Source organism: Balaenoptera borealis (genome assembly GCF_965194805.1).
Source record: "Balaenoptera borealis genome assembly, chromosome: 3".
In the NCBI taxonomy this organism is placed as follows: domain Eukaryota; kingdom Metazoa; phylum Chordata; class Mammalia; order Artiodactyla; family Balaenopteridae; genus Balaenoptera; species Balaenoptera borealis.
In genome coordinates this window covers 21,919,146-21,931,308 of record NC_138866.1, presented here as the reverse complement: position 1 = coordinate 21,931,308, position 12,163 = coordinate 21,919,146, and the positions used below count along the sequence as shown (strand labels likewise).

The 12,163-nt window shown below is 42.6% G+C and overlaps 1 protein-coding gene across 1 annotated transcript in view; it reads left to right on the top strand.

Annotated features, from left to right (window-relative positions):
* Window positions 1–582: 582 nt before the first annotated feature.
* Window positions 583–12,163, top strand: part of TSHR (thyroid stimulating hormone receptor) — a 160,018-nt gene continuing 148,437 nt past the window's right edge. Inside the window, exons 1-2 of the mRNA XM_082384782.1 lie at window positions 583–2,353; window positions 2,666–2,987. Coding sequence (XP_082240908.1) covers window positions 2,818–2,987 — 170 coding nt within the window. The 5' untranslated portion in view covers window positions 583–2,353; window positions 2,666–2,817. The remainder of the gene's footprint in view (window positions 2,354–2,665; window positions 2,988–12,163) is intronic.

The window sequence follows — 12,163 nt, the reverse complement described above, 5'->3', positions numbered from 1 at the left end:
GGTTTAACATTCAAAAATCCATCACTTTTATTCACCACATTAACAAACTAAAAAAGAAAAATGCTGACTCATCTTAACAGATGCAGAAAGAGCATTTGACAAAATCTAATACCTATTCCTGATTAAAAACTCTAAGAAAAGGAGAATAGAAGGAAAGTTTCTCAACCTGATAAAAAGCGTTTATGGAAACTGTATAGTTAACATCATATTTCATGATGAAAGAATGATTTCCCCCATATGATTAGAAACAAGATGATAACTGCCTTTAATCTTTCTACTCAAAATTGTACTGGGGTTTCTAGCCTGTGCAGTCCAATAAGAAAAAGAAATGAGAAGCATCCAGATTGGAAAAGAAGTAAACGATCTATACTCAGACAATACAACTCATCTATGTGGATAAATTGGATGGAATCTATGAAACAGCTTCTAGAACTAATAAGTGAATTTTGTGATATGGCAGCCAAGCTAGCAGATAACTGCAGCCCTAGCCGTCATTTTGTTTGCAACCTCATGATAGACCTTAAGCCAGAGCATCCAGTTAGACCTCTCCCAAATTGCACCACAGAAACTCTGAGGTTTAAGCCAACATTTAACATTTTGGGGTTATTCATTGTGCTGCAACAGATAGCTAATATAGCCATTGCCTATTCATTCATTTAACATTTATTATTTCCTAACTCTGAGCTAGGCACTGTTCTTGGTGTTAGGGATACAGTGGCCAAAAAAAAAAAAAAAAAGCAAGGTTCCTGCTTTCATGGAGCTTATATTTTGATGGGGATGGGAGAGCAGCAAGAGACAGGCAATAAATGAGTAAACTAATTAATAATAATAACCAGAGATAAGTGCTTTGGTGAAGTAATATGATGGGGGGATCATTACTTGAGAAAGGTTTTTCCAGAGAAACTTACGATATTTAAACAACAACTTGAATGATGTGACAATCTGGGGACAAATTGTTCCAGGCATAGAGTTCAACAATAGCAAAGGCCCAGAGGTTATAATAAACTTGTCTCTTTCCAGGTCCAGTAAAGTGATGGTAAGGGCTGGATCTTGAAAAATAGGAATCAGCAAACTTGTCTTCTAGGTCAAATCCTGCCCGAGTCCTGTTCCAGTACAGCCTACTAGCTAAGAATGGCTTTTACATTTTTAGAGGGTTGTATGAAAAAGAAGGAGAAGAAGATGTGACAAAGATTCTACGTGGTCCACAAAGCCTAAAACATTTAGGTTCTTCACAGGAAACTTTCTTCACAGGAAAAGTTTACAGGCACCTATAGTAGGATTTCATTGGTTAGTATAAAGAATTTATACTTAATTTTCTTTAAAATTTTTTTTTATTTCTTCTTTTTATTGTGGAATAGTATTCCATTGTATGGATGTATGACTCTTTGTTTATCTATTACCTAGTGGAAGAACATTTGGGTGATTTCCAGTTTGGAGGGATTATGAACAAAGCCACTACAAAAATTGAAATACACATATTTAAAGTGCACAGTTTGATGGATTTTGGCAAATGCATACATCTACTTACGTCCAGTCTAATCAAGATGTAGAACATCTCTATCAATATAACCGCCATGAGTTCTCCGCTGTCCTTTTCCAGTCAATCTCCCCTAACCATTATTCTGATTTCCTTCGCCATAACTTTCCCCCGCCGTCCCAGAAGTTCATATAAATGGAACCATATAGCATGTGAGAAGATGCTATATGATGCTATACGCTCCTTTTACCCAAGAAGAATTAGTAAGCAATTGAAAGCTTTTGAGAGGGAAATTGGCACAATCTGATATTTATTTTAAATTATCTTCTTGGCTACTGTGTGAAGGATGATGAGTAGACAATAGTGTGCCCCTTAAGTATTCTTCTTCTTCCCATCTTCTGGGGGGATATATGGCTCGATAATATTCCTGGCCAGACCAGAATTTACACGTCGACTTCAACTCCGTATCGCAAAGCTGGATTCAAGAGTTCCGTTCAAGGCACTCGAACAGTTTCTGCCGTTCCCGGTTCTCCCGGCAGGTGGCGCCAGAGCCCAGTTCCTGCCCTGCCTCGCCGAGTTCGCGCGCTGCAGTGAGAGCCGGACCCCGCCGAACGCCGCCAGACGGCTCCCCGCGGCGATTTCTGCGCTAGTGGCCGCGCGCCCCCAGCGGTCCGGGTTTGCGCTGAAGTTGTGGAGCCGTGAGGATCCCCCGTGGGTGTTGCGCCCCGGCCTCGGCCGCACCTCGGGCTGGCAAGCCACGTGTGCCCGCCTCCGACCCTCGGCAGAGGCGTCCTAGGCCAGGAGGAGCTGAAGTTCTGCGACAGCGGCGTCCGCCCCGGGACGGTCCTCTCCGCTGCAACTGTCTCTGGATAGAGGGTGCGTGCGGGTGGATCCCGACAGGCAGCGCTCTGGGGAGGCTACCCACCCATGGGAAGAGGTGGCCCGTTGGGTCTAGAGCCGAGGAAAGGAGGGGGCGTCTAAACTAGGCTTTGGAGGGAAGTAATGGGAGGGGCGCGTGAGGCAGGTTGGAGAGCGGAGGGCACAGCCCGGACCGGCGCTGATTGTCAGGGAACAGACGGAGCGGGCTGAGTGGCTTGGGGCGAGGAAAGTGAAGTAAGTAAGCTTGTTTGGGTGGAGGGTTGCCTAGGGAAACGGAGCACTTGAGAGCCTCTTCTTTCCCCTCTCCAGCCTCCTCTTCGGTGCTGAAGTCACGACCCCATCGATTTCTCCTTCCTCCCACCCCTCCCGCTCTCCTTCAGCCTGAGGGAACCCGAGGCGCAGAGGGCTGAGAATGAGGCGATAGAGGAGGATGGAGACATAGCCTTGGAGCCCCGAGGACAATGAGGCCGACGCCCCTGCTGCAGCTGGCGCTGCTTCTTGTCCTGCCCAGGAGCCTGAGGGGGAAAGGGTGTCCTTCTCCGCCCTGCAAATGCCACCAGGAGGACGACTTCAGAGTCACCTGCAAGGATATCCACCGCATCCCCAGCTTACCGCCCAGTACGCAGACCCTGTGAGTACCTGGGAGAGGAGAGGAGAGGACCCAGGGGCCAGAGTCAGCTGGGAAAGGTGGATGGAAGTGCACAGAGAGGGTTGAGAGGGTTGTGTGTGCGTGTGTGTGTGTGCGCGCGCGCGCGATGAGTAAAAACTCCATCGACCAAACGTGGGATTGCTGCCGCTCGAGTTACTCATAACACAGAAAAAGTTAACGAAATTTTAGTACAAGATGAAAAGTGAGAGTTGTTCTTTCTAAAGAGCTGCTGTTCTGCACTTTGCCTACTCCCAGCCCTGGCTGAATCTTAATTTTACTTAAGATGTAAATAAGATTAATAGCAACTCAAAACCGGATCCTTTTGATCTTATTTTGGGTGATGAAAATTGCAAAAAAAAAAAAAAGTGTTTCAACTTTTAATCTTTCTAGATGGGAAATTATCTTAGCAGGTCTCTTGGTTCATCAAACAGTTGACAAAAATTTAATCAGGGCTCTTTTAAAAGCACAGTCGTCCCTCCGTATGCCTGGGGGATTGGTTCCAGGACCCCTGTGTACACTAAAATCCGAGGTGCTCAAGTATAGCATTTGCATATCACCTATGCACATCCTCCTGTATACTTAGATCATCTCTAAATTACTTATAATACCTAATACAATGTAAATGCTATGTAAATAGTTGCCAGTGTGGGGCAAATCCAGGTTATGCTTTTTGGAACCTTCTGGAATTTTGTTCCCCCGAATATTTTCAATCCAGTGTTGGTTGAATCTGCAGATATGAAACCTGCCCAGATGGACGGTCAACTGAATATCCTTTATACTTTATCTGAAACTCACTTTGTATGAAGTATCTGAGTTACTTACTCAAATGTGAGATACCCACTGATGTAGTGCATCCAAAAATCTCCTTTGGGATTGGCATGGTAGAGGTATAAAGAGATGAAATTTCATAAAGTACATTTTTATCTGCGTGTTAAATGTTACCAGATTAGAAACTTGATGTTAAATGAGTTTTGTGTACGTCTGTTCCTTAACAGACATTGAAATCAACGATTGAAAGGATAATTGTAAACAAGGGAAGAAGGCTTTCTTGGGTGATTAGAAATAGAACAGTAGGAAAGAATAGTAAGACAATCTGGTTTTACTATTTACTTAACTGGTTAAACCCAGTTCAGGTACGAAAGCTCAGGTTATTAAAGAAAATGTAGGTAAATGAAAAGCAATGGTGAAGTTGTATTTAAGATTTCCTCAAGAATTCAGCTCATAGGGACATTCAACAGTGGGTTATGAATGTTTCGGACACAGGTGTGTATTTCTATGCTGCGATATCTCAGTTTCTTATCTCACCTGGATCAATTAGTGCAATAACATCCAGTGAATAACATTCATTCTTGGGCTTCCCTGGTGGCGCAGTGGTTAAGAATCCTCCTGCCAGTGTGGGGGACGCGGGTTCAAGCCCTGGTCCGGGAAGATCCCACATGCCACGGAGAAAGTAAGCCCGTGTGCCACAACTACTGAGCCTGTGCTCTAGAGCCTGAGAGCCACAACTACTGAGCCTGCGAGCCACAGCTACTGAAGCCTGCATGCTTAGAGCCCGTGCTCCTCAACAAGAGAAGCAATGCAGTGAGAAGCCCGCACATCAGAACGAAGAGCAGCCCCCGCTCTCTGCAACTAGAGAAAGCCTGCGTGCACCAACGAAGACCCAATGTAGCCAAAAATTAATTAATTAATTAATTAATTTATTTATTTAAAAAAAAACATTCATTTTCCATGCTGCCACTACAGAATAAAATACGTCCTTATCCTCTTGATTAAACCCCTGCATTGACTCCCCATGTCTCCCATGATAAAACTCTTTTGTACAACCTACAAGATCCTTTAAGACCTAGCCCAGTCTTTCAAACCTCATGGCTCCTACTCTGTCACACTTTCCACTCCTACTGAACAGAATTTCTGGCACTTTCCCCAAAGTTCTTTGCTCTCACAACTAACTGCCTATGCCTTCCCTTCCACATTCTCTTCCCTCTGCCTAAAGCGACTTTTCCCTTTTCTTCATCTGGCTAATGCCTACTCCAAGAACCAGATTAGGTGTCAACTCCTTCAGGAAGCCTCTCCTGGCCCATGACCCCTAGGCTGGGTGAGCTGCCTTCTCCACAACATTCTGTGCATTAACCCTGTCCTAGCCCTTACACACAGCTTTTCTGTAACTTGTTATTTCTTTGAGTGCCTGTCTAAGCAGGACGTGAGCTTCTCTAACACAGGGACCCTGTCATTCAACCCTGGAACTACTTTGATGCTCAAAAAAAAGCTTGTTAGGTGAATGAAAGAACAAACAAATATGCTGGTCTCAGATTGTCTGCTGTGTGTGGGGAGAAAGGAGGCCAGAGACATCACGAGTTCAGAGACTTCTTTAAAGGGAGCAGAACTTCAACAGTCATTGAAGAGAAACGTGGCTCTGGCAGTGGAAGGGAAGTTGGAATCATTCTGTGTATGGTTCCACCAAGTGACGAGGAGACAGGTAATGTCAGAGAAAGCAATGAAATCAGAGTCAGGATACACATCTCTTCCTCCCTCTCTCACTAACTGTGAAATTAGGTGAGATAATTTGTGTGGCAGGACCCAAGTCTCCTTCAGGGTAAAAGGGAGGGCTCCATTAGGGTCTTTCTGATGCCTGTGATGCAATGAGAATAGTCTGAGGGAATCCACTGAATCACTGGATAAAGGCAGCAGTGGGGAGACTCTGACCTTGAAAACAGTGGGAAGGTGGGGGGAGGGAGGGCAGGAGGGGAGCTATGCTGAAGAATGAAGTTAACCTGAGATAGAGAAGAGAAAATTGATGAAAAGTATAGGTTAAAGAGCATGCTAATTTGAACGATGACCACAACCCTGGGCAAAAGTAGCAGAATGATTTTCAAATCTTTTGGGGGCAGTAGAACTCTTCTGTGAAAGGAAAGCTTATGAGAGAAGTCAAATATGTAAAGCTAACAATCATACTGTGCTTATTCCTGTTCTCAGTACTTTATACCAACTCACCCATTGAATCCTCACAAAATCCAATCGAGTAGACGATTTTATCACTCTCATTTTATAGATGAGAAAACTGAGGCACAACAGAAGTGAAGCTATTTGCTTAATGTCACACAGCTTGTAAGTGGTACTGCCAGGATGTGAAATACCGCAGAGCTGCACCCTGAACCCCCTGCTTTCAGAGGAAAATGGGTCTCACCCTGCCAGCTCTTGCCCAGTACGGTCGTGAGGCTTTGGAGAAAAAAGTTTGAAAGCTAGTGATGTCCAATAAGCCACAGATAACCTTGGGGGCTATTGTCCCTAGAAATACGCAGTAACTCAGAAAATGGGAGGTTAAGAGGAAAATAAAACAAGGAAAGAAAGAAGGAGGGAAAGAAGAAATTGGGAGGGAGGATTGGGACAGAGGGAGGAAAAGAAAGACTATATCTATCGTACAAGGCCTTCCCTGCTGGAGCAAACCAGATCCTTGTCATTAAAAACTCGTTCTGAGCGGTAACCCCTTTTCCAAATACAGATGCTGTTTAACCATTGCCTAGCCATTTTACAAATTACTATGGTGCAATTTTCCCTAACCCTTACCTTCTATCCACATAGTATGGTGCTGAAAGGTAAAGAGATTGCCTCTTTCTTCACCACCCATACACCTGTCACATGGGCTGGGTGGGAGTTATACTGTTTATGGTTCCCACTGAAACAGTGGTTCTGAATCTTTTCTTCCACTTCCCCCCTCCAAATGGGCATGATACACTCTCTTTATAACAGTGGTTCTAACTAGGTGAGAAGTGAGGGAGAGCTGGTATCCCTACTCCCCGGTGGAACATTCTAGAATCTTTGATATACAGGTAGTCTGAAAAAATTGCTCCTTCCAATTGAGAATTACTGATTTAAGGGAACGTTAATGAAGCGAGAAGAATAAAGTTAAAAATTTAAGTTTTCATGTATAATTATAGATCATATTACCTTAACACCAAGGATAACAAGATTGACCCATCACTCTCATTCAGAGAGTTGCCATTTGCTACTTCTGTGTATAAGAGACCATCCCTTCTCTGAATGAGGAGGTGGATGAGGTTAGACGGCTGTTCTGGATTTGTGTGGATTCTTCCTCAAGAAAGTGCTGCCTTACCTCGCCTTGTCCTTTTAACCCACCTGCTTTTAGTTTTATGATGGTGACAATCATTGCCTCCACCCCCTCCATCCCCCGCCTTCCAGGGTCTAGGGCTTCAGTGAAGTAGTGGTTTGTCCATCACGCACTTGTGTGCCTTCAGAAATGTTTCTGAAGGAGTTGTAGCTATTGTTTTCGGGTTCTGGATTTTACTTCAGTTTTTAGTCATTTGCATTCTGTATCTGTGTCTCTAATTGATGGCCTGTCCTGGTGTCTTCTAAACTGAAGATGGTAACTCACCATCTTCAGGATTTTTGCCTTATCTGTGTTCTACCTGTGCTATTATGTACTCAATATTTTTAGGTTGACTCACTTCTTTAACTAAAAGAAATCTGTTTAGAAGGCTTATATTGTGACTATAAATGGAAAATTAGCATGCCTTGCTCTAAATAGGAGGTAACTGGAAAACTAAATGCAATTAAAACATAAATGTAATTCTATTCTAGCTCGAGACTATTGTCTGTGAATGTTCTGAGCCTGAGGCTGCCTTCTCTTTGTCATAAAGCAAGTTTAATAAGTGTTCAAGAAATATCAAAGAGATATCAATCCACCAATCCTTGCTGGTATCAGAAGGATCGAAGGACAATGGAAAAGGGAATCACTTTCTCACTGTGTGATTCAATATTATTTAATGCCATGTGGGCATTCCACCTAAAATAATCTCAAGTATCTCCAAATCACACCTGTTTTACACTTAGGGAAATGTGGATTAATTCTACATTTCGCAATTACTTCAGTTACAATTAGCGGTCATAACCTGAATAACATTTGGCTTCAACCTAAAGAGAAGCCCTCTGTTTCAGCACCCACATGCTGCCCAAACATGGACCAATACTTTGTGTCTTATAAAGGCAGCTTCACTTCACACTTCCAGGCTCCGTGATTTATTCTCTGTTATTCTGTGTGAGTATGTGTGTGTGTATATCAGTCAAGGTTTTCATTGTTAAGTAACAGAAAACCCGCTGTGTCTAGCTTAAGGAGAAAAGAAATATTTTGAAAGAATTACATATAATTTACAGAATCATTGTAGAACCAGGCTTTGAAAACAGGCCAAGGCCCACGGCAGGCAGGAAGTTGGAACCACCGCCAGCCATCTGGTTGGAACAACTCCATGGACAATACCACGATCACAGCCACTGGACATCTGTGGTGCTGGGCACCCAGTTGTATAGCTGCTGGACTATCTGTGTGCTGCCATAAGTAATTTCTCAATTGTCCCTGCCTCTTTGAATCACCAGCCGGAGAATGATATCCTATGTGAGAGCATCTGATTATCTGGTGTAGGTTACCTGCTGTGTCCTAGCTGCTGGGGGTAGGAAGAGGGAAGAGGTCTCCCTCTATCATTTTTGGTGTCAGCAGTAGGAGATGCAGAACAGTGTCCTTCTAATATTACACACAATGGGGAATTTCCCACCAAAGAGGGGCCAAATGCCCTCCACATGGCTCATCACTTCTTTCATTCTGCAAATGTTTATTAAGCACTGGCTATATTCCAGACACTGTGCTAAGCTCTGGATTTGGTGGAGAACGATGCCAATGTGTCCCTGTCCTCAGGGATCTCACAGTCTAGTGTGGAAGCTGAATATTAATCCAATAATCACATAAACGTAATTAGAATTGTGTAAGTGTGCTGAGAGTATACTTGGTGGAAATGGGCGGGGGGGGCTAACTTTGGGGTTCAAAGAAGTCTTTGAGCTGTATCCTGAACCAGTAGAATTTGGGTATAAGCGTTTCATGGAGGGTGAGGAAGCATTGTTCCAGGAGATGGAACTGCTCGTTTGAAGAACTTTGGAGAATTCTAACTTAAATGCTGAAGGGTTTGATTAATTCACTTGAGACAAAGATATTGATGGGCAACAAAATATGTACTACACACTTTCTTCATAATACAATACAGGTCAAAGTGAATTCTGATGTCAGTGGGGGCAGCTTTTGTGTCCAAAGAAGACTTTTGAGGGTAACTGATTTTAAAAACAAATATTTGACTCATTAAAGTAATAAATGTAAAACCTAGGGGTTTTTTTTTTTGAGTTTTCCATGTATTTATTATTTTATTTGTAAATCTAATTGTAACAATTACTTTAAGGAAGATTTTATAATTTAATAATATCTTAATAAGTACTTTAATAAAATAGTAAGTAGTTTAAATGAATACAAATGTATTCTTTTAAAGCATGTGAATATTTGACAAAACTTTCCAAATACTTGGAAAATTCTAGAAAGTCTATTTAATTAAACTTTATAAGTACCGGGAATCCTAAGTTTTTGGACATCCCAGTGCTCTTTATGGGGCAGGAGAATAAAGTGGTTAAGAGCACACTCTCTGGAGTGAGGTCATCTGGGTTGAATGGCTTGCTGTACTGTTTCCTAGGTATGCTTTTGAGAATGTAGGAGAGAAAAAAATTTCCCCCTACCCTTCTAAGTTCTCAGCTGGGGCCTCTGTAACAGTAACAGATTAACAAAAGAAAAGCATACAAATTTGTTTACTATAAGTTTTACATGACATGACACAGAGCTTTCATAAGGAAATGAAGACCCCAAGAAGCTATTATACCTGAGCATCTTTATGCTGGTTTTGATGAAGCGTGGCGAGCCATGCAACAATATGACAAGACAAAAAAGGGTGTGAGCTAAGTGTAATAAAGGGGCAAACAGCAAAGTCTGTTCATTCAGGCTCCTCTTGCCTTCCCTCTGTCTGTGGAGATACGGATGCTCCTTCCCTCCGGGTATAGGGAGGGCACCTCTCACAAGAGGGTCTTGTGACCTGCTTTTGGGGAAGGTCAGAAAGTCCTGCCTGCACATGCTGTTTCTCAAATTCCTTAAAATACTCAATATGCCAAAGTTCTGTATTTGGGGGTAGCCTGTCCTAAACCCCATCAGGAACACTGCCTGATTGTTCTGTGCCTCAGTTTCTTCATCTATAAAATAAGGATAAAAATAGTACCTGCCTCATTGGATTGCTGGGAGGTGTGAATGACCTAACACCGTTAAAGAATAATTTTCAAAGGCAGGTAAAATTATGACTCTCCTACAGCTGTAAATTGAACACATTGAAGATTGTATTTAACTCATTGCAGTGTATTAGTTTCCTAAGACTGCCATAACAGAGTATCACAAACTGAGGAGCTTACCATAACAGAAATGTATTCTCTCATGGTTCTGGAAGCTAAGTAAGAAATCAAGGTGTTAACACGGCTATGTTCCTCTGAAAGCTCTAGGGAAGAATCCTTCCTGCCTTTTCCAGCTCCTGATGGCCATGGGAATCCTTGGTGTTCCTTGGCTTGTAGCTGCAGGATGCCAATCTCTGTCTCTTTATTGATGTGGCCTTCTCTCTGTGTGTCTTTGTCTCTGTGTGTCCTTTCCTCATCTTATCACAATCCCAGTCATTGGGTTTAGGGCTCACCCTACTCCAGGATGACCTCAGCTTAACTAATTATATCTACCGACACCCTATTTCCAAATAAGGTCAGATACTCAGGTTCCAGGTAGACATGAGTTTTGCGGGGACACTAGTCAACCCACTACAAGGAGAAAACTGGTAAGATGTTGCAATCAGCTTAAAGGAGAGTCCACAAAATCAGCACTTTTATAGATGTGGAATACCGAAGTGAACATGCTGATGGAGGCAAAACTAACTTCTTTCGTGTGGGGAAGAGTGGGCAGAGTCAACTGAAGCTCTCACAGGACAGAATTTGCATGTCCGCAGACAAAATTGTTTTGCCTTGTTGTCAGTCATCTACAACCTACAGAGCTGTAAAGTAGCTCTTGTTGAATCAGACTCAATCTTGGAAGAATGTGCTCTAAATCAATGCATAGTTTTCCACTGAAGCACGATTTTGCCCCTACAATGTGTATAAAATGCTTAGAACAGTTACTGGCTCACGGTAGACATTTACAAGTAAACGCAGTAAAAAATAATTTTCTTTTCAACTTAAATCACAGGTTGAAATAAATTACTCAATTATTCATTTTAAATTGGAGTTTCAAGGGCAACCTATTAGATATTCCAGCAGGCCAAGTTTAAATAAGACAAAGACCGAACATACCAAATATGTATTGACTATTCTTAAACTCAACACAAACATATTGATACTGTGGATCTGATTTAGCCTCTCATTTCTATTCTTAATTCTAAAATTTCCCAGGCTAAAAGATGTCTATTCAGTAAGCAAGTTGGTCTTCCTCCTCTAACGAACTCTGGTTTTTAAGGAACCATCCACAGGCTTCCTCAGTTCCTTGTAATTAGGGTTGCCCTATCTGAAAGGAACCTTCTCTTGCACCTGTTGTCCAGGTGTAATTAATAGCATTCCTTTCATTCTCAAAGGTGTCCCCATTTGGAGGATAAATTACTAATAGAACATAAAGTCTAGAGGCCCGTAGGACATATGGGGACATTCTTAGCCTTGTTTATTGTCACCGTAACTGGGAGACAATAACTTAAAATGGGTTGGTCTCTCAATACCCCCTCAAAATCTGCAGTCCCCACATAGTTAGGTAGCTAACTTCCTTCACTGCTTCAGTTGATTTTGTGTTTCTTTGGATCTCTTAAGATACTGAAAGTGTCTTCCCTTCTTGCTTACTGTAGGAGCCTCCGAACCTGTCCCGTCTTCCACCCCTGCCCTCCACAGTCTGTTCACACAGCAGCCAAAGAGAGCTTTTAAGATGTAGGTCAGGTCATGTCCCTCCTCTACTCAGGAACTTCCAGCAGGGTTCCTAGTTATCTCAAGATAAAAACCAAAGTCCTTACAGTTTTGGCCCAAAAGGCACTATGTGATTCAGACCTTCTTTACTTTTCCAATTTTATTTCTTATTACTTTCACTCGTAATCCAGCTTTCACTCCATTGGCCTCCTTGTTGTTCCTCACATTTGTCAGGATTTACTCCATTGGCCTCCTTGTTGTTCCTCACATTTGTCAGGATTTACACATTTGGTCCTTCCCTGCGTCTCAAACATTATTTTCCCAGACATCCCCATGGTTAATTCCTGCACCTCCTTCAAGTTTCTGTT